Source organism: Cimex lectularius, unplaced genomic scaffold (assembly GCF_000648675.2).
Source record: "Cimex lectularius strain Harlan isolate CLEC.00 unplaced genomic scaffold, Clec_2.1 scaffold21, whole genome shotgun sequence".
Taxonomy (NCBI): domain Eukaryota; kingdom Metazoa; phylum Arthropoda; class Insecta; order Hemiptera; family Cimicidae; genus Cimex; species Cimex lectularius.
Genome location: NW_019392671.1, coordinates 2,773,590 through 2,797,352, shown reverse-complemented (window position 1 = coordinate 2,797,352; position 23,763 = coordinate 2,773,590). Strand labels below are relative to the sequence as shown.

Sequence of the window (23,763 nt, the reverse complement as noted above, 5' to 3'; positions counted from 1 at the left end):
CAGATTAATCTAACGGATATTTATGATAATCCCACCACCCCTAACTAACACCCCCGAGGAAACAGTTGGGTAGTACAAGGCTAATAGCACCCATTAATTAGCCGGCAAACGGGTTGATTCTGACCGTTTATCTCGGCATATATCAAACATGTAAAATTTAGCAAGAGGGAAATTAAATTCTCTTGCTATTGTAGAATGATATTGTCTACATTTCTGAAAATATCTCGGAAACAGTTAGGTATTTTGAAAAGCGTGAGACTCAAAGTTGTAGAAAACGGAATTTCCTTTAAAATCCATTCTCCCGAAAATGAAAAGAGAAAAAACCCGTTTTTCTTAAATTTTTGTAAATATCTCAAAAACTGTGAAGTATTTTAAAAAACGTGTATCGACAAAGTTGAATAGGATTGAATTTCCTCTAAAACAAGCTATTTTTTACATAAAAAGAGTAAAATTTAAAAAATTTTAATCAAAAAGGCGTCGCTTAATCCATTAATGAATTGACAAACTGGTCGTTTTATGACCGTTTATCTTAACATGTATCAAAGTTACAAAATTTTACTGGGAATATATTTTAAACAAAATGTAGTTCTCTACAACTTTGGCTCTGTAACATTTTTGGAAATGTGAACGATTTCAGTAATATTAGTAAAAATGTAACATTAAAGAAAAATCCCGTTTTTTTTTTTAATTTTTGTAAATATATCAAAAACTGTGAAGTCTTTAAAAAAACGTGGTATCGACAAAGTTGAATAGGATTGAATTTCCTCTAAAACAAGCTATTTTTTTAAACAAAAAGAGTAAAATTTAAATTTTTTAATCAAAAAGGCGTCGCTTAATCCATTATTGAATTGACAAACTGGTCGTTTTATGACCGTTATTCTCAGAATGTGTCAAACTTACAAAATTTTACTGTGAATATATTTTCAACAAAATCAAATTTTCTACAACTTTGACTGAAAATTTTTGGAAAAGTGAACAATTTTAGTGATATTTCTGAAAATGTAGCATTAAAGAAAAAACACGTTTTCTTTACATTTTTGTAAATATCGCAAAAACTATGATGTATTTTTAAAAACCTGGTAATGCCGGAATTTAATATGATTTAATTTCTTTTAAAATAAGCTACTTTTTAAAAAAGAGCAAAATTTAAGTTTTTTTTAAATCAAAAAGGCTTTGTTTAATTCACTAATTAATTAATAATGATTAATTGTAAACAAAAATCAAATTTTCTACTACTTTGAATCTGTAATATTTTTGTAAAAAGTGAACAATTTCCATGATATTAGTGAAAATGTAGCATTAAAAAAAAGTCCCTATATTTTTGTAAATATCTCAAAAAATTGAAGTATTTTTAAAAACGTGGTAGAAATAAATTTGAAAAGGAGTGAATTTCCTTGAAAATATCCATTCGGAATGAAAACGTCATCAGTCGAAACTTTTTGTAAATATTTCAGAAACTATTAACCGTTTTTATTGTCTATGAAAAAGTCGTAGAGAATTTCTTTCATTTAAAAGAACTGTGTGGTGATAAGTGACCGTTAGTCGATGATTATTGGGAAATCGTGAGATGCGGTCTGGTGTGATGTAGGTTTCAGAAAAACATTTTCTTTATCGTGCCAACGTTTCGATCTTTATTGAGATCATCTTCAGGGCTCAAAGTGGGCACTCCCAACACGACACGCAAGAATGGTACACTTAAACAGAAAACAAACACTTTGAGCCCTGAAGATGATCTCAATAAAGATCGAAACGTTGGCACGATAAAGAAAATGTTTTTCTGAAACCTACATCACACCAGACCGCATCTCACGATTTCCGAATAATCATTTAAAAGAACATTAATTTTAAATTGTTAAGATGAAATTTTCCAGTGGTTTTCTTATCCTGGATTGGAAATCGTGTAACCCATTAATAGAGAAACTAGACGTTTTATGGCTGTTTATCTCATCATGGATCGAAAGGGTTTTGTAAAATCTAATTTTCTACAACTTTTACTTTGTAACATTTTTTGGAAAGTGAACAGTTTCTGTGATATTTAGAAAAAAAAGTTCAATTTTTCCAAATTGCTTTTTTTAAAAAGACGCGACGGAGTCAGTTTTATAGCATCGGATTCCCTTTAAAACGAATCCGTCCGATAAATGGCCCAGGCAAGATTCCACTCAATGGTTTTCCGATGAGAACGGACTGGGGTGGTTTTATTTACTTTAAGACCAGCCCGCCTGTCAACCTTTAATTAAAAAAGGGTCACTTTTATTAAAGGGGGGGGGGCAAGATTGTACGAGAAAGGCACAATTTGAATCCAGTTCCATTTGAACACCTTAATAGAGCTTCCAGTCTGGAAAAACATCCATAATATAAAAGGTAGAAATGGAATAATGAAAGAGGAGAGAAAGTGAGAAAAATTTGTGTGTTGCCGTTTCGACATCGATCTCCATTCACCTTCATTCGTATTTTTATTTTTTTAAATTTCTATTTATTTATTTTCTGCTTTAAAAGTAAGCAAACCAGGAGTCTATTCTGGCCTTAAAAAGACGGCGCTGAAGGCCTACAGTTCGGCAATACACGCCTTGCCGGTTTAGCCTACTCCGTCGGAACATGGGGGCGATTTCTTTTCATGACAATAGAATTTATTTACTAACTTTTCAACTTTGTTAAATGAAACGCTTTTTTACTTTTTTTCAAATTGTTCGAGGGGAGAAAAATTGTTCGAGTTAAATAAGCCTTGAAGTTGGGGAAAGAAAGTCCTCCTATTTTCCCCCACCTGGTACGAATTCGGCCTAATTTGATTTTTTTAATTTAATTAAGACTAGTTGAAGTCGACAGGAGGGTGATTATTTATAAAAGTAAAAGCCTTTATCCTCCACAGAAGAAAATAAAATGCCTTTCTCAAGCGGGGAAGAAAAGGAAAATACGTAATGTAGAAAACGTACAAACTAGCATTTTTTTTAAACAAAAATTAAAGCTTAAAATTTTAAAAGAAATTCATTAATACAATTGTTTGTTAGGTTTGTTTTCAATGGATCAACTGTCTTATGATTTATGAGTGTAACGTTTGACACACTATCATAAACTCCTTTCAGATGATTTTTTTTTTAAATCAAGAACAACGTTTATATTAATCACTTTTGGAGATTCGCCCGATGAATTATCAATTTCAGTATCGGTTTTTTTAAAATTCTTTTCTGCGAAATTCAGATATTTTATTTCGCCCGTGGAGTTTTTATTTACCTTCTATCTTAGGTTAGCTATATCCCTTGTGAATGCTATAAAGCTCTGATTCTAAACATTTACTCATAAACTAATCTATCCTATTGCCAACCGAAGTTTTTTTATCCTTTTCTTATTTTGGAAGGCCAAATGTATGCAAAAATCCCATTTTAAATTATAAAATTTATTCCTTTTCTTTAATTAGAATTTCGAATTTGTGTTCCATAATTTAAACTTTTCCCATAGGCTTGTATATAATAATAATGATGATAATGAAGTCAGCTTCGGCCTGGAGGGTAACGAACGTGCGGACGAGGCGGCGAAAGCGGGACGTCCCACCCTCCGGATCGGACCGTCGCGATCAGGCCCTCTGACGCTAAGCACGCGGTGAAAACATGATAAAAAAAAGATGGCAGCGTCATTGGGCGGGATCGTCGGTGAGGGAGTTGCGAGTCAAGAGTGCGACCGGTAGATGGCCCTCAGAGAACCTGAGCAGTCAAGAGAACCTGAGGGATCGACCTCACCCTACTGAGGATGGGCCAGACGCGGTTGACACACGGGCACCTGCTCTTGGGCCAAATCCCGCGCAGGTGCCCCTTATGCAGAGAAAGGTTCCTCGATGTCCCACATAATAGAGGCGCATCATGCCTTGGCTCCATACAGAGAGCGTGTAGGCATGCCGCCGGATTTAAGAATGGTAGAGAGTTTCAGGGTCCCCTGTTCATCCTTTTGGGGGAATTGGGCCGTAAACATGGCAATGTCTATGTTGACGTTGTTATTAGATCAGGAAGGTGAAGAATTTGTGCGTACTTATTCCAATCTATCATACGGGTATTCCATTTGAGACATAATTCCAAATTCCATTTTACCAATATGGGACTAATTTCATGGGGAGGTGATCACTTTGGACATCCGTTTGTAGGACGTTCCATTCAAAATTGTTCGCTAGGGACGGAGAATCAATCGTCAGATCTATGGCACTAACTGACCCTGAGTATTGTGTCGGATCTTGCCGAGTACGCATGCTGAATTTTAGCTCTTCATTAGACTTGATTTTTAAGCGGTTTGAAGGATTGTTTTCAACTTGTGCGCGGAAACTGTTCGTCATTTATCCTTCTTCAAGACTGTGCATTGCGCAACAAGAACGTTTCAGGTACGACCCTCTTATATTTGTATTTGTTTTTTGAATTCTTGAATCTTTTTATTCGGTTTGTTTTTAACGACAAATCTCCTAGCAACTGAGTGGAGAGGGAATTTTTCCAATTTTTCCTCAGCTGGTTGTTTTTAGTTACCGTACATTAAGTGAAATTTTTCCTTTTTCCCTTTCAGCTGATTTTTTGTTTATCTCTGAAACGGGAAAAATCCCATTTTCCCCAATTTCCCTTTTTCCCTTTTCCCTCTACCAGCTGGTATTACATCAGTATATAATTTGTTTTTCCTCTAAATTATTAATTTTAAATAATACTTATATTATTTAATAAATGAACCATGGCCCCACCTGAAAAAACTCGCCCACCTTGGAATGGTAGTACAACAGGAAATATTAGTTTGAATACCGCGGCCATTCCAAAGGATAATAATAAGCAAGCCATTAAAACAAAAACTGTTCCAAAAGATACGTCTTTATCGGATGCATCTATCTCGAGCGATACAGACCATAATACCCAGATTAAAAGAAAGAAAATAGATCCCATCCAAGGAAATGTCCACCTTTCTGGAAAATTAGAAACAAATAAAAAAAACGGCTAATCAAATTAGAGAGCAAATTGCCCAATATTTGATTGAGCCAGCGAACAAATTCCCCTAAACCGTCTGCTGCATACATTATACAGTTAACCATAAGCATTCTGCATGATCTAACAATAGAAAACACCTTCCTGAAAGGGAAAGGAGATAACACAAAAATGGACACGAACAATTTGGTCGAAGCGCTCACCATAATACACCAGCAATCAAAAACTTAACAGATAACATCAAGCAGCCACAGCCAACAGGAAACCAAAAGTCTAACTCTCCCCCGGAAATTGCCAATAACACCGAAAAACAACCGTTCCCTTGGATTAATGTCCATAATAAAAATGGTGTTAGTAGCTCAGATACCAGCAAAAAATATGCAGAAACGTCAAGAGATACATGGTCGACGGTAGTTACCCGTCTACTCTTCAGACGAAAGTCAACAGAACTGAAGTAAGAGACAAACCAATTCTTATGAAACAAGCTCAAGAAGCTGGCGAAACTCAGATGAAGATGGTTTTCATCGATTCGTAGGAAAAAATAGATCCGCATGAGCTTCTCAAGAAAGCTAAACAAATCATTAACCCTAGGCTTACCCGTGTGCGTATTGATGATATTAGAGTAACGGCGAAAGGAGGCCGAGCAGTTAAAGTCGAAACAAGCAAAGCCATTTTGGAAACGAGGCACTTAGCCAAGCTGGCCTTAGCGTCCGAACAGCTGGGAAAAGAAACCCAAGAATACTGCTGTTGCGGGTGCCCAAAGAAAACAAGCCGGTGGACCTTACGGTGTAGCTTTCTGCAAATAATAACATAGACGGGGCTTGGGAAAAATCGAATATCCGGCCGCTCTTCACCCTAAGATGTGGTGCCGGTACTAGGGTCCCCATACGTATCGTGAGTAATAGAAGTGACCCTCATACGTGGAAAGCTGCAACATCTCGAGGGAAGGCTTATCTCGATTATCAGTCCTGCACTGTGAAGGACTATACTGATGTCACTCGCTGCTACAATTGTCAGCTGTACGGTCATGTAGCGACTGCATGTCCCAAAAAAGAACCGGTCTGCGGGGCTCTGGCCCCCATGATACACGGCAATGCAAACACAAAACCACCAGATGTGTCCATTGCTATCGGACAGGTAAGAATAGCAAGCATTTCGTAGGGTCCCAGCAATGCAAAGCCCATGCACGAACCATAGCTAGAGCCTGGTGTGCCACAGATCATGGGGAATCAGCGGGCACCAGTACTGTCCAAAACTGCCAAACTGTTCTGAACAAGCAGACCGAAAACCTTGGGGATATGGACACAGACACTGTAGAGGGCACTACGCTAGTAGTTGAACAATGATTGACTCACGCCGCGCAATACAAGAATTGAAACTTGCCCACATTAATTGTCATCATTCAGAAGTAGTCAGTAGCGAAGTTCGTGCCTTAGCCCACCAGCAGGGAGTTCATATTCTTGCCCAAGAGCCGTGGAGACGAGGACTTGATAAAGCTATGGGGTTGACAGCGAGAGTCGTCAGAAGTCGTGATCCGGTGCACCCGAGGGCAGTGGTGTACATCCTTGACAGAGAGATTAAGGCCATTTCCCTGGAGGAGAGCACTGATGATTTTGCCTGCTGTAAGAATTTGTACAAGAAATTGTAGTTGCCTCAGTCTATTGTGATCGTCCCCGGGACATACATGAAGACATTTCCCGTATTCGTTGCCTCATAGATAGGTTCAGAGGAAAAAACGTCATTGTGGGAGGTGACTTCAATGGCCACCATACGGCATGGGGAGACCCCTGTGTCTCGCGGACAGGCCATATATGAATTTGCTGAGGATGCGGGTCTTTTGATTCTAAATGCCGAAGACTCACCACCAATATACAGTGCGGGAGTCAGCATCTTTATATCGTCGTGTGGATAGGTTCGTGATAGACATTGCGGCGACGACCAGTGACCACGCGTGGATTCGGGTGGACCTAAACCCACTGGAGCCTCGCCGGCGTACATAAAAAAAGCGGCGCATAAGAGTCGACACCATTCAGCCAAATGACTTGGCAAAAATGGTAGAAGGCGACCTCCTACAGGAAGGGGCCAATCTTCTCTGGCCATCTTCAAACAATGAGGAAATAGACATTAAGGTGGCCATCCTAACTACAATCCTTGTTGAGAACGCTGATAGGGCTACCCGGCCTATGCCGTCACCAAGGACCAGCTTGGTAGACGTCAGCAGTGGCGGAATGTAAGGCCGTCGCGCAGCGCTGCAGACGCATCTTCCAACGCACCAGAAATCAGGTGGAAAGAGAGGATTCTCTAACGGCATATCGCGAAGCAAAAAAGGCATTTAAGAAAGAACTTCGCCGATCAAAGAGAAGGACATGGCGACGATTCCTGGTAGACCGAGACAAGGTCAATAAATGGGGCCTTCACTCTAAGGTGGCAAGAGGCAAAATATCCGGCAGACTGGCCTCAGAACCGTTCGAGCGTGGACGATTTGGACTGCGCGCGTCGGGATTGGCCCTACTTGAGGAAGCCTTCCCAATAGATGCCTTAACAAACGACGAGGAAATGCACCAGGTTTCTCGAACCAGGGCGAGTGGAATTGCGGCTGATGGATTAACTGACCCATGGACCGAAGAAGAAGTGATCAGTGCAATTAGCAAGTTGAGGACGGCCGGTGCGCCTGGCGTCGATCGCGTGGAGGCGGAGTGGTTAAGATGTGCACTAATGTGGTGACACAGTACGTCCACCAGCTGATGGTTGATTGCTTGAGAACAGGGTACTTTCCCTCGGCCTGGAAGGAGGCTCGAGTATGCGTTTTCCTGAAGACCGTCAGACCGCTGGAGCTACCAGGATCTTACCGGTTAATCTCCCTCCTGTCCGTCTTGGGGAAGGCGCTTGAACAACTTATGCTGGCGAGACTCCGCAAATTATGGCGGCATACCGGGCGTAGCACGACCCACGCCATCCGTACTATTTCAGATCGTGTGTCGAGGTTGACCTTCAAATATGTAGTCGGGATATTCTTTGACGTGCGGAAGGTCTTCGACCGCATGTGGTGGCCGGCGGTCTTGAACAGCCTTCGGGATTGATGCATCGATAATGACTTGTGTACCCTTGTGAACAGCTATTTGAGTGGTCGCCGCGTATCATTGCCAGAGTACGGAACGGACTGTACCAGGGTAGTCGAGATGGGAATACCGCAGGGTTCCGTGCTCGGTCCATTCTTATGGGCCGTCCTCTTTGACAAGGCCCTGAGAGAACTTGAGAGCGCGGGCCTTGGCTAGGTTACCTACGTGGACGACTTAGACGTAATTCTCCAGGCAGACACAAAGGCAGGTATTGAATCACAGGGTCGCACTGCAGTTGCTGTCCTGAGTACGTGGTGCAAATGAGTTAAACTTCACTTGGCCCCTGAAAAGACAGAGCTAATAATGCTGAAAGGGTCCCTCAATATGAGATAGCCACCCGTCATTAGAATTGATGGACAAACAATTAAAGCACCAAATGTCATCACCTACCTGGGAGTTAAGATGTCGGCCAGACTAAGATTCAGCCCCAACGCGCGCTATATGAGGGAAGAAATCCCAGCCCGTATTGCCGCCGTAAGAACCATGAGTGGCGACGCGTGGGGAATCTCCTATCAAAGTCGACAACTGTACTACACGGCACTGTGCCAGTCAGTCCTATTGTATGAGGTCCCAGCATGGCTGCGTGGATTAAGTGCAAGAGACTGGGCAATACTCCTAAGCGCGCAGAGATCAGCCTTATTAGCCGTAACGCAGGCCTACCGTACCACCTCGACTAACGCCCTACAGATTATATCGGGAAGGCCATCGCTTGACCTACAGGCTAAGGCTTTATGTGCAGAATGGGAGCTAGCAAATGATCATCCTCCTTGCATTCCAGTAGTGTCGAGTCGGGAGGCTGCTGCTTGGATTATAAATGAATGGCAGCAGCGTTGGAATTCGGCATTGGCTGGAAGGCATACGTACAAACAATTTCCGAGGATTGGATGAAGCATTTAAAAGTTGACCATTACACTTCACAACTCCTTACAGTACACGGTGATTTTGCGGCCAAATTAAATAGTTTCAGACTTAAGACCCTTCTGAGCCTGCGGACAGCTTGAAACAATTGACCACCTAATTTTTGAGTGCGATAGATACTTAGACCTACGGATTAAGTGGCAGTATGAGGTAACCGTAAACAGTGTAAATATAGACGGTTAAAATGTGGAAGGCCATCATGAAAAGGAATGGATGGCCTACATGAAGACCGCAAATGCGCATTGAGTCAAGATCGAAAAATTGGACATGAATATAAAGTAAGACTTATGATAAATAATAATAATAATAATAAGGCCATCCTCCTCCTGATATCCCGAGCGAGCCGCCTCCGCGAGGCCCATCCCGGATATCAACTAAGACCTCACAAGGAGAGAGAGATGCGACCGTCAAAAGATCGTACAATAAAAAGCTCAAGCTTCCGTCTTAAATAAAAAAGCAGAAAAACATAAACATCAGCCAAAAACTTAACAGTTAAACTAACTTACCCGGTATAAATATTCAGATGAGTATACATCCATCATTCATTATTATCCAGTTTCCCTCATTAATAATATTTTCCAGGGCAATCCCTCCTCGATTATTTGATGAGCATCCCAAGGAAATGGAATGATCATTAAAATCAGTGCAGGGGCCGGAAGTTACGAAAATAAATTTCTTATTTTTTCTTCCGAAAACAAGTTATTAGGAAAGTATACTGAACATACGGAATATTTTAACAGAGCAAGCACTTCAACGACTACGGCATGAAGATTGGTACTTAAATCCATTTTCCTAGAGGGAATATTATTTCGAATATAGAGTGCCTCGCCTCCATGAGCTCTACCTCTATCAGAAACCTCAACCTCTTTAGAAAAAACGCTATAACCTCTCAACGTAAATGATTCCGTTTTCTTAAGGTGAGTCTCCTCAAGAACAATGATAAAAGGAGTATGGACCAACATGATATTTTTCAAAAAGCAATAATTATTTTTCAGTCCTCTCACATTCCATTGGATGATTGATGCCATATTAATTTAAAATTTTCTACTTTATACTTAGACGAGTCAGCTAAACTGACAACTTAAGATTTTGTACAACTATTTTCCTTGGCCTACCCTTTTTCCAACCCCTGTTATTTTTGGGGGGCTCCGTAATTTCGGAGGATTTTGCGGGGTCTAAGGTGTTTGATGTTCCCATCAATCGGAGAAGCAGAATGAGGGAGAGGAGAGTTGAGTGGTGAAAAGGAAGGGGGAGGTAGGATGGGGTCAAAAACATTGACAAGGGGAGCCATAAGGGAACATTGGACCATAGTTTCTACCATTTTTGGTTTCGATTCTTTTTGACAAGATCACAGATTTTGGATTACGTTCAGTGAGTTGTTCCCTGACTCCGTCTGACATCCTAATTCTTTCGTGCCCATTTTAACTTTTTCGGCAAAGGTAATCCCTTTTTGAATAAGGCCAGAGCCTATTAGGGCTTGTTTAAACGTTATTTTATTTTTCACTTTCAGCTCCAAAACTTGGGTTTCATATTTATATTTTGGGCAAAACGCGGCAAGGTGTTATGTAGGCCTTGACAATTCATGCACACTGAAGACTGACAAGAACAGTCTTTTCGTGCCTTTCCAGCCCACATCCACACATAAAAATCTTCTTCTTACAAGAAGAAATTATATGTCCAAAATCTAAACATTTAAAACACAGGGGAGCAGGAATAAATGGCCTTACGGCTATCTTCATGTAGGCAACACACAATTCTTTTGGAGGACACGGGGTATTGAATTTGACAACCCATGAAAAAGATATCCTACCATCTTTTCTTTTTAACCGATGAATGTTTATGACATTAGAACTCTTTAATTCTTCGAGGAGTTCTTCATCAGTACACACTTTCAAGTCCCAGCAAGAAATTATATCTTTTGAAGTGTTTAATTTAACATTTCTTTCAAACTGTACCGGTATATTTTCTAAATTTTCATTATTTTATTACCTTGTTCTTCATTGAACGCTTCTATATAAATTAAACCGTCACGACCTTTTTTTTTGTTTACTACTTTCCCTACTTCTCTATTTATTTACTCTATATATTCTTATTGGCGATAGTGAGTGAAGGCCGCCATTATCTTTCCCATCCGACCTACAAATAATAAAATGTCTTGCACCGGAAGTAGAAACAACAGAAGAGGGAGTCCATTTTAGAAGGGGTAATCGATTTCGAAAAACTTCTCGGCCCACTGGGCCGAAAGGTCATTTCAAATGATTTCGGAAAATTTTGAAAAAATTGAAAAAACGGATGACGTTTAAAGAAAAAGAGAAAAACTAAACAAATAAATCTTAGTAAGAAAAATGAAGTATATCTTCACAAAAGCTTTCCGTTTTTTCATTTGTCGTCGAGAATCAAATAAGATTACACGACGTTCGAAAAATGGCAAAAAGGAGAGATAATTCAAAAGGTGGATTGAGGTGGGAAGCTAATGTCCGAGTGGATCGAAGACAAGATAGCTCAAGTGGTACGCCTTTCCCTTTCAACCTTTACCGATATACTTTGTAAATTTTTAATTTTCATTATCCTACTGCCTTGTTCCTCATTGAACGCTTCGATATAAATTAAACCGTCACGACTTTTTTTTATGTTTACTACTTTCCCTACTTATCTATTTATTACTCTATGTATTCTTATTGGCGATAGTGAGTGAAGGCCGCCATTATCTTTCCCATCCGACCTACAAATAACAAAATTTCTTGCCCCAGTAGGAGAAACAGCCAGGGAGGGAGTCCTATTTAGAAGGGGCAATCGATTTCGAGAACCTTTCAAACGATTTTGGAAAATTTTGAAAAATTGAAAAAACAGTTTGCGATAAAAGAAAATGTGAAAAAACTAAATAAATATTACCCAACCCTGAAAAGGTTCCTAGGGAGAATCAGTCCCCACACTTTCCAATAGGGAATCCGAGCAGACTCGTCCAATCGTCAAAATACTTAGCCAATTCAACTCGCCTCACCAAAGAACACTTCTAAAACATTAGACTGACGAAGGAACGTCCTAGCTACAACAACACACCACTGTCATGCGCTTATTGTATCAATATCCCTCAAAACTAAGGTTTTTTCCCGGAGCCGAAATTCTTGCTTGTTTCAAGTTTTATAGTCAGGTGGTCTTGTTATAGCTAGGTCAAACAGCTGATTGCCAGAGTCATTTGTAACTTCATATAGTAATGTACACTTTGTTCAAAACAACAATAACAAATAAATAAATTAATACTATGACAGTTATTGGTATTAAAAAATCAATGTCACGAGCGGGATTCGAACCCACGATCTTCGGCTAAATACGCCGCTGCTCTACCACTTGAGCTATCGTGACTTCGATCCGCTCGGACACTAACTTCCCATCTCAACCTCACCTTTTTATCTCAACCAATACCTTTCATAAAGATTNAAAAGAAATTTTGAGGGAGTTACCTTTCTTATTTAAATTGCGACCATTTTTATTTTCTTACATTTCATTTTTCCGCTCCGGCAGCCTCAAAAATTTACGAAAAAAAATCTTGCACGCACAACTTTCATTTAAACATTAGCAGGCAAACGTTGAATGGTATAACAATTTGGGAAAATGCCAAAATCTCATTATAAATTCCAATAAATTTGAGAAAACTGGAAAGTGCTCTTCGAAAGAAACACCGGGGACCCAGTAACTCCTGTAAATCACTCGAAAGGCAATTATAAAAGGAGTATGGTCCACCATGATCCTCTTCAAAAAGCAATAATTATTCTTCAGTCCTCTCACATTCCATTGGATGATTGATTCCATATTAATCTAAAATTTCTACCTTACACCAAATTTTTTCTTTATTATAAATAAACAGTTCTTTAACCCACGGAGGGCGGAAAGTGAATTGTTCTAACTGGCTGAAAAAAATAGCCCTTTCCTAGCCCCCACTCCTTTCACTGTCCGATGTGTGTGGAGGGGCATGGCGGTACATTTAAATCTAAACGTGACAATGTGTTTTGTTTCTATTCTGTATTTGACAATTTGGGGTACAAACGAGAGGCATTGTAGGATATCAACGTATTTGAAATCGGAGTCAGTACCAGATCGAGACGCTCAAATGGCTGCAGTTTAAAATAAAATACGCGCGAAAGAAGAGAAAACGAAGGAAAACACACAAACACGATGACCTCAGCTGTTTGTCGCCCATAAACTTCCCACTTTATATATAGATGGTCATGCTCATAAAATTTAACTAACAATTTATTACAAGGTTTTGCTCAAAATAGTGCATTAAGAACAAAAGAGGCATTGCGATTGTGATAGTGATCGGGTTAGTGTGTTCCTCGCTTTAAGCCGGACGTTTTGGTGGAACGTCTGCCCGACGCAAGCACACGCCGCGTACGGTCCACAGTCCACAGTGAATCACAAATCAGTAAAGTTGTTTCGCAAAATGGATAACTCTGAGGAAGAGTATGAACAAGAAGAGATGGAAGAAATGGCGGCATCAGCGATCTGTTTGCTTTCATCAACTAATAGAAAAACTCGGGTTCATGAAGTGAACCTAAGAAGAGAAATATGTGGCGAATATCTATATTAACGAAGAATGAAAACGCTGATCGATTCCAAATGTATTTTAGAATGTCAAAAGAACAGTTTGATTATCTTCATGGCCCAATAAAGGAACGTATCAGGAAAATGAATACAACTCAATCCTTTTTAAAAAGATAGTTCCTACTCACAGTAAGTTGTTTTGCAACGATCTGGATTTCGAGCCTTTTTGCTCATCAGGTTGAAGGACTTTTACAACCACGTCTCTCGACATGAATTGCCAAAGTGAACCCCCTGATACCTCCGCCAACGCGACGTTCCAATTAGCAGCTGATTTTTTTAATGGCGCTCAATTTGAACGCGGAAACTATAACACAAATTGTGCGAGCAAGGGCGACCCAACTCAATTGAGGATAATCCCTCACTCTCCAAACTCTAAATTTCTCTAGAATCTGCTAAATATCAATTTTTCCCAGATTGCAGTCCATCAACATCTCATATGTAATGAAAAAAATGGAAAATTCAATCCTTATAATTAACACTTACCAGCCCACAATACTTGTAAGTCAATTACAATTCAATTAATGCATATATTTAAATAAATGACAATAAGGCGAAATTTGAAATTAATTATAATTGTACAAGAATCAAGGAATTAAATTTAAATTTTATACAAACAAAATATGTACAAAACAAAAAAGAGAGAGAGAGAGAGAGAAAGAGAGGCGCCTGATACACTAGATTAGACAAATTTTCAATAAATTGTCTAAAGCGAGAAAAACTCACGGGTGAGGTCAGCGAGTGGAGCGGCGAGTCACAAAATAAATGCGGAGAAAATCGACACGCACAAAAAAACGGTCGCGAATAAATTGCGGATGTAACTCGTACACAAAGTCTTACACAAAGTTACAGGTTGCGGTACTGCCTCGAACACATGCGGTAGCGAAGAAGAGTGTCTCTGGACCTCGTCGTCAAGCGCGTCTCCAACAATCCAACGGCCTTTTAGACGCGCGACGTACAGATCATAAAATTCACTTCACAACAATAATTATATGTAACTAATACTAATTATTTTTAAAACAAAAAATATACAATATATACAAAATAATAGTATGCTTGAACATACCGCCCACCAATTTTTGACCCACAAAAATTCTAGGCTGGTAAGCTTTGCCTAATCAATGGGGTTTGGTGGGAATAAAGGTGCGAGGACAGAGGTGCGTTAGTTAGACGACCGCCCACCCTAAGCACTCCCTTTGAATCTATTATGAAGAGAGTGAATTTCAAATCGGAGTGTGTTTTTGTGTTTATTAATTCTTTCTGTACGGCGACATAAAGACAGGTGGATGCGTTACGTAGTTCTGAGAGTTCAAGAAAACTGTATTCTCTTTCATCAGCGGGAATTCTGCAGTTATGACTGAAAAGTATGACATATGCCATGATTCTGATCAATTTGCTGTATGAGGATGATCTATCTACCTATTCAATGAATGGTGAAGGGTACTTATCTAAACTAAGTAAAACAGTTTCTGATTTTATCTCAGGTAAATCCTCTCCAACCACAACGTCCAACGATTTGATTGGCCAGTCGTTAATGGGGAGTCTAATCCAACTGGGTCCGTACTACCATGAATCGAGGTGTACGAGGTTGGATGGAGATTCACCACGTGAAGCAATATCTGCGGCGTTTGCAGATGCAACGTGAAGCCATGAATAATCAGTAGATAGATCGAGTAATACTGATGCGGTTTGCTACGAACGTCTTCAAGCGATGAAGCGGTAGACGGATCCATGATAACACTGTCATTGAATCCGAAAACAAGTAAATCTTTCTTACGTTGACTCTGTCAAAAGTTAGATAGAAATTTAATTGTTCGAACCAGTAACAGAGCAGCGCATAGCTCTAGACGTGGAATTGTCTGGATCTTCAGTGGGGCTAACTTTGTCTTAGCATACAGAAGGTGGACGATTACTTGGCCGAGTTCATTCTTGATGCGTATATAGATTACAGCCGCATACCCATCGGAGGAAGCATCGGCAAAGCCCAAAATATCGATTGTGTTAGTAGATGAAAGCTGTATATATCGAGGTATTTTAATGTTTTTAGGCGAAGATAAATCTTCCTGAAAATCAATCGAAGCTTTGTGAACACGAGGAGGTACTTCTGAAACCCAATCGCAGTTTATTTTCCACAATTCCTGTAGGATGATTTTTGCCCGGAAAATGACAGGCGCACGATATCCGAGAGGATCATATAAAAGCATAATAGTGGACATGATCCCTCGTTATGTGGCAACTATCTCTTCCGGTTGGTTTCTGTATGATAGGATATCTTTTGTCGGATGCCATTCCAAATCTAAAACTTTAACCGTCGAATCTTCCATAACGGAAAGTGAGACAGAGTATTCCTTGGCTACCTTTTCTAGTAATCTTGCGTCACTGGCACTCCATTTTTTCAAGAGAAATCCTCCTTTCTCCAATGAAATAACAAGCTCTTCTTTCAATTGTAATGCTTGTTCCTTTGCATCATCACCAGTTAAATCATCATCAATATAGATGTCACTTTTGAGAATTTTCTATGCGTAAGGGGTTGCGGCACCTTCATCAACAACAAGTTGTTGAAGTACGCGTAGAGCCAAGTAAGGTGAGCAACTTAGACCGAAGGTTAGTCTATTGAGCTCGTATTCTTGTAAGGCATCTTTGATGTCAAAGCGGTGTAAGTATTTTCGGTCATCAGGATGGTTGATGATTTGAAGAAACATTTGACAAATATCTGCGGCCATCGCATAAGGATGCAAACGAAAACCCAACAGAACTTGTGAAATTTCACTCTGAAGTTTTGGTCCACTGCATAAGAAATCATTGAGTGATCCAGATTGTGATGCCGCTGAGGCATCGTAAACGATACGTAAGCGGGTTTTTGAACTATCTTTGACTATTCCATGATGTGGCAGGAAATATTGACCTGTAGTATAAGTTTTTGAAAAGTGATCTAGTTTTATTTGTTCCTTTATCAAATTAGAATAAGCCTCTTTAAGTGTGAAATCCCTCTTAAATTTATTTTCCAAGTGATAAAAGCGGTGGGTTGCTATAGAGCGGGACTCTGTGAACTCCGGTGGGGGAGTCCGGAAGGGAAGATGCACGATGTATCTTCCCGTTGTATCGCGGGAGTGACTTTCTTTAAAATGTGACTCGCACTTCACGTTCAATAGATCTTGTCTAGGTACATTCATAACTTCTTCGATTTCCCATAAATTTCTCGTTAGCTCATACATTTTTTCGGCTGTGGTTGTTTTAGCCATGAGGGCAACATCTGTCGGCTGATTTTCACACCAGGTCGGTCCCATAATTACCCATCCAAAAATTGTGCTGATTGCGGTTGGAGAGCCATGACTGTCATCATTTCGTTGTACGCCGAGAATCTGTGGAAAAAGATCAGCCGAAGCGAGTACAATAAATTGTTAGTTAAATTTATTATACAAAAAATCGTATTCCGGTGTTTTGATTAATTTTCTACCAAACCATTAAAATTAATTTTTTAAATAAAAACCAATGAACATTTAATCACAGTTAATTTGGTTTATATGAAAATAAGTATGTTGTAATTAATATAACGACAATAATACATGTAGTTTGAATAAAAATATGAGTGTCCGGTTCTTTTGTCTTCGACTGTACTCGATGCGACCCGACGAAAATCTGGGGGGATCGCAGAGCGTCGGGTAGGTTAGCGTGGCATAGCATCGGGTAGATGTGCACGGGGGTAATGCAACCTTATGGAAAATCGAAGGTTGGATTTGCGTCGGGTAGCGTCGCATGGCGTAGCATCGGGTAAGTGTGTTTCTGGCTTTACTCCCAGATTGTGACGTCATATTGGTGAACTAAAAAGTTTTGTCATGTATTTTTTATTGTTATTTATCGTTGTATGAGTACATTTGTAAAATGAAAAATTCATTTGTACTCTCGTAGTTCAGTAGTAGTTCAACTACTTCCCAATAATAATCTCTCACTCCGTATGAAATGAATTAAAATATTTTCTGAATCCCCGATTAAACGTCATATGTGTGAACTGCTAAACTTGCCCTCTTTCTCGGGCCTACTTTGACCCTTGTTTCTGTGTAATTTGCACCTTTCACGCCGTCATCATTAATTTAATTTACAGGGCCAGATTTAAAACGTGACACATCCTCAGATAAATAAAGCGTACAAACCTACATTTCCGACGCGTCTGGGTTAGTATTGGTTACAGTTTTAGCGACATCCCTCAATGGCCAGGCAGACCAGTCGGACCAACTCCAATTCTTTTATACTCGCTTGAAAAAAATGCCACGCCAGATAGCGTCGAATGGCGTAGCATCGGGTAAGTGTGTTCCTGGCTTTAGGCGTCTATTCTGGGCTAAAAAGAACGGCGCTGAAGGCCTACAGTTCGGCAATACACTGCCTTGCCGGTTTAGCCTACTCCATTGGAACACGGAGGCGAATTCCTTTCATGAGAATTCATACAATTTATTTAATCAGTTTTACCTTTTTTAAAAAGTAAGTGTATACTTTTTTTAATTTTGACCAGGGGCGAAAAATTGTTCGAGTCAAATAACCCTTGAAGTTTGGGAAAGAAAGTCCCCCCTCCTTTCCCCCCAACTGGTACGAATTCCTCCTAATTTTTAATTAATTAAGGCCCGCTGAAGTAGATAGTTGTTATTTATAAAAGTAAAAAAATCAAATTAAAACGGTTTTAAAGGAAAAGCAACTCTCTGCGACCTTTGTCTAGCAAAATTTTCAGCAAATTTTAATAGTTTCTTAAACATTTACAAAAATGTAGAAAAAAATCTTTTTCTTTATCTTGTATTTTAATCATTGTTACTCTTTTTTTCAGTGAAATGAAAGTTTTACAGAATTGAATTCACATTAAAATTTGAACGGCGAGGTTTACGATTTTTGGCCGTCGACAACCTGGTCGTTTTATGTTGGTTTATTTCGTTTATCTCATCGTGTATCCAAGGTACACAGCTTGACACGTAACACATTTTAAAGGAAATCTCATTCTCTACAAATTTGACTCTAGTTCATTTTTAGAACGGTTTTTGAGATATTTGCAAAAAAAAAAAAAAAATGCAGGATCAAAGAAAAAACTTTTTTGTTTACTTTTTGGGAAATATGATAGAAACTGTTAATTTTAACAAAAATTTATACAATAAAACTTTAACAAGATTGAATTTTCTTTAAAAGGACACTAATTTCAAATGATTATGAAGAAAGCGTCAAGTGGTTTTTTTTGGATTTTGGTTAAGGATCCCTTAAGGCCTAATCCATCAATCGACGAACCGATCGTTTTATGACCGTTTATCTCATCGTGTAACAAAGGTGCAAAGTTTTACACTGAATACATTTTAAAGAAAATTTAATTGCCTAGAACTTTGACTCTGTTAATTTTTTAAAAACATTTCACACTATTTGAGATATTTAAAAAAAACGGTGCAACCAAATGTTTGCAAATATCTCGGAAAATAGGCTTTACCAAAACTTTGACAGTATAAAAGTTCAATAGGAAGGAATTTCCAATCAAAGGAATCAATTTTTTTAATATGAAAGGGCGAGATTTGATCCGTGGCATGATCAAACGTACAAACTTTTCCAGGTAGTTTGATTCAAAGGGGATTTTTTTCCAAATTATTTTATTTCTTTTCAGCCTAATATGAAATGAAGTTCGATTGACTTAATTTGAACTGATTCACACCGAGAGAGCGAGACGAGTCGGACCCAAGGGATGGGGGGAAAATGATCCCTTTGGATTTAGTCGTCGCTGCCTCAACCCACTTTTCTCCCTGTTTTTTTTATTAATGTCCTCTTGTCCGTGGGTCATTTGTAACCGCTTGTTTTATTCTTTTTTTCAATCCCACGTCCTCTGTTTTAACAAAAGGGTCTCGATTAATTCAACACAGTTCATGTTTTGACCAACTTGGTGACAATGACAATTCTCCCCCCCCCCACCAAAACAAAAAAATCTTTTTCTTGTTTTTATTTATTGTCTAGGTTCATTGTTTCATGGAAAATCCGAGTTTTCTCCCCGGCCTAAAACGGATAATCGACCTGGTATCCAAGGGCGACCTGGTAACAACAACCCCCCCTTCTACAACACAATCTTTTTTTACCGTTAAATTTCGACCTTATTCAAATAACCTCATTAAAACATAAGAGTACCTCAATAGAGAAAAGATACCTATTTTTCATATCAAATGTTTTTTAGAAAGACCAGAAAAACCAAAAGTTTGCGACAAAAAACGGATTAAAAATAAGAAAAATCTCGATTTTTCCATCCTTACAAATTACATCATCAATACACACTCGATTATTTAACATAAATAAATATTTAAGGGATTTTACTGCACGAAAAACCTTTCAGTACTAAAAGAAATACGAAAAACCGAGATCAAAATGAAAGGGTCTCCAGATTTCTTCCTGTGATACACCCAACACTATATCGTCAGATCTGACGTATTTTATTTAAAAAAAAAAACAAATAAAAAAACACTGAAATAATCGTCTAATTTGTCTCTGGAGTAGAAGAGCATAGATAACACACCACAGGTACGAAATAAAACAAAGAACCTCGAGAGTTTCCCCCCCCCGTAATATACCCAACACTATATCGTCAGATCTGACGAATTTTTTTTTTTTCATTCACCCACCAAAATAATCGTTTGGTTTGTTTCTGGGGTAGAAGAATACAGACAAAACTGCACAGCAACGAAATAAAACAGAATGGGCCTCGAGATTCACCCCCTGTGATACACCCAACACAATATCGTCCGATCTGACGAATTTTATGTTAAAAAAATTCATTCAATGAAATAATCTTTGAATTTATCGCTGGGGTAGAATAACAATGATAAAACATCACAGAGACAAAATAAAACAGAAAAGGTAAAAGAGTAAAGTACGACTTAATGGGCTTAACGGCTAAGTCCCTTCGTTTAACGTTCAGAAGTAAAACAACCGAGAACTTTTTCTCTCTCTCTCACAAAAAAAAAAAAAAAAAAAAAACTACGTCCCGATTGAAATGCACGGATGAAAATTACACCCCTTAGGGAAAAAAACACCCCACCCACCAAAAAAGACAAAAAAACCCTCTCAGTGTAATTAGCACCGTTTGCTTTTTTACCACACTTTAATCAAGATTTATAAATGACTTTGGTTTAATTATTCAAAGTTGTAAAAAAATATGTATAAAAAGTTCCGGTCCGCTTGTTGTCGACATGCTTTCCGAATCCTGACGTATCTAATGGCCTGTCTGACTGTGTACCGCGTGGGGTGATGTTCCGTTTTAGAAGCATTGATAGATTGCGATTAGTTTTGGAAGAATACGTTCGGCCTGAGTACGGATGTAGCTCAGGGGTACAGTTTGATACCCTTTCTTTTAGTATTTCTTCACTAGTAACATTTGCTTTTGGTTCATATTCCACGTCTAGTTAGTTTAAATGGCAAAACTTCATCAGAGAGCCACTGGGATCTGAGACGACATCTTTGGGTATACATCTTGAGGCCTCTTCTATTTATTGTTTGTTCATCACACATTTCAGGCCATATTCACCTTCTGCTTAGTTTAATTGGCAAATGTTCATCTGGATGGAGAGCCACTGGCACCTGATACGATAGTACCCATCGTTGGGTGTACAGCAGGGGTACATCTGAAACCCTGCCTCTTTATTTTGATTACCACTTGTAACATTTCAGGCCATATTCAACCTTTTCGTCGTTGAACTGGTGAACTTATACTTTTGGGAAATCCACTGGGCCTGAGGTGATACTAGACATCCTTGGGTGTACCCTCTTTGTTTTGTTCTCCACTGTTAGCTTTGTTTTATTTACCACTTTTCATGTCTCGTTTGACTTTAACAGATCCGGCAACCGTCGACTCTGGCCCGTTTGGCTTCGATGTGTCCAATAATAACAAGCCTTCTTTTGTTTCAGCTTGTTTTCCGACCTAAGGAATTTGATGGGCACGACTCTCATGACCCTCCTCGCCACGACGTTCATGGCGCAGCTGATATACGTTATCGGGGTTGGCGGTGTGCACGTAAGTTTAGCCTGGGGTCATTCCTTGCGTATAAAAAACACCACTGATTTGTTCGTCCTTACAGGAGAAAGGGCTATGCTTGTCCATAGCTCACTCCCTCGAGTTCCTCCACCTCTGCCTCATCGCCTGGCTTGCCGTACTCTGCAGAGACACGCACAACGCGCTCACAGTCGAACAGCCGACCCTCCATTCGAGGGAGATGTGCTGCAAGTACGCAGCGTCGTGCCTATTCGGTTGGGGCGGACCCGCTATCGCTGTATCTCTCGCCTACACCCTGGACACAGCCGCAACCTCCGACATGGTTAAATCCAACTGTTGGTACGTATCCGTGAATCATGAAATCGTTTTGGTCTGATTCATCTCTTTTCTTTTATGAACAGGTTCATCGAGAAGAAGCTCTATCTCCTCACATACAGCTTTCCGTCTATGGTGCTCCTCAGCGCGTGCGTCTGTCTTATGGTTAGGTCTTGGGTGAGGCTCAAGTACACTCTGAGCCTCGAGACCCGCCCCAAGCAGAAGACAAAGCTGGCCAAAGCAAAGAAGCTGCAGGTTGGACTCTGCTCGAAGCTGACCGCCACCATACTCACGATGGAGCTGGCCGGATTGGGCTACGTGACTACCGGTTTGTCGGGGTTTTGGCTCGTCTATAACGTCCTACACGCCGTACAGGGGCTCATCATGGCACTGTGCGCCACATGCAATTCACAGGTTCGGACATTTAATCCAACCTAAAAAGGTCAAAAATAATTAATGTGTACAATGCTGAAGATTGTAATGTAATCAGTTCCCCGTTTCTCAATCCAAGGTTCAAATTGTCTTATACTAAAGAAAGATGTTATACAAGGCACTCTCCTAGATCCTATCTTGTTTTTCTAAGAACATTGCTCGGATGTTAACTTTCTGGTCTGTAGGTATATTACAAACAATCATTGAAGGTCATATTTTGTTTTCTCTAAAGTAAGGATGAGGTACATTGCCAGGGGTGCCTCCACCTTATGAAGATCCGTCATCTGAAAAGTCAGTTAAACATCTTTTAACTACAGGATTTTAGATGTACCTCAAGGCACCATTTTAAGGACTCTCACCTTCAAACGAATCTTTTTGATAATATTGGGTCTGTAGGACTAGGCACCAACGTAGGTCACCTGATCTTAAAAAGTCCACTCGATTACAGTATCTCTCTGTTTTGCTCTAGGTGTACTACAAGGCACCATCCTAGGACTCATGTTATTTTACTAAGGAACAACCGTTTGTGATTGAAGATTTGGCACAAGGCACCATCATAGGTTATCTGATGTCCAAGAAAATCCACTTGATCCCATTGTCATTCCGTTTGACTATAGGTGTACTACAAGGCCCCATCCTAGGACCTATGGTATTTTACAATGGATCATCGCTTTGTGGTTTAAGGTATGGCACAGGTATCTAGGTCATCTGATCTTCAAGAGAAAGTTGACTCGATCCCATTGTCTTTCGCTTTGACTCTAGATGTACTACAAGGCACCATCCTAGGTTACTTGAACTTCAAGAACAGGTCCACCTATCCAATTGTCTTTTCGTTAGACTGTAGGTGTATTACAAGGCACCATCCTAGTACCCATATTATTTTACTACGGAACAATCCTTTGTTATTGAAGGTGTGGCACAAGGTACCTTCGAGAGAAAGTCAACTCGATCCTATTGTCTTTCTATTCGACTGTAGGTGTAGAAGCACCACATCCTAGGCTCCAATTTGTCTTACTATGTTTTGACTGTTTCTCCAATCGCAGCTACATTTTCTTACTTTCTTCCTTCCCCAGGTGCTGAGCGTGTATACAAGGAGGCATAGGCGTCGCAGGTCGAGCCAAAGGCTCCTCTCCCAGTCTTCGAGCATCGATGATCTCGAATGGCGCCCTCTCCCGTCGACCGTCTAACTCCACCAACGGATCGACACGACGTTCAGCCCATTAGTCGCGCTTCGGACTCCCTTGTCTCGTCGGGTGGCCGGCACTAATCAATACTAAGACGCACGACTACGCTTTCGCCCGCCGTCAAAACCGGCCATGTAAATGCACAAAAGGTCATATGCCATCGTTCCTACCATATCATAGTTTCATCCATGAAGCCATCAATAATTAAAAGTATAGCATATCTAAGTAAAGCATATCTTTTTTATAAAAAACAATGTACCATA

At 39.7% G+C, this 23,763-nt stretch overlaps 1 protein-coding gene across 2 annotated transcripts in view; it reads left to right on the top strand.

The window, feature by feature from the left end:
* LOC106670892 overlaps positions 1 to 23,763 on the top strand; it is a 56,500-nt gene extending 32,737 nt beyond the window's left edge. Inside the window, exons 1-5 of one of the 2 annotated variants that reach the window (XM_024225287.1) lie at positions 3,920 to 4,360; positions 21,485 to 21,590; positions 21,655 to 21,908; positions 21,971 to 22,298; positions 23,390 to 23,763. In XM_024225287.1, coding sequence (XP_024081055.1) covers positions 4,182 to 4,360; positions 21,485 to 21,590; positions 21,655 to 21,908; positions 21,971 to 22,298; positions 23,390 to 23,503 — 981 coding nt within the window. In that variant the 5' untranslated portion in view covers positions 3,920 to 4,181 and the 3' untranslated portion in view covers positions 23,504 to 23,763. Of the gene's footprint in view, positions 1 to 3,919; positions 4,361 to 21,484; positions 21,591 to 21,654; positions 21,909 to 21,970; positions 22,299 to 23,389 lie in introns of those variants that run through there. The other variant, XM_014401559.2, reaches the window with a different exon arrangement.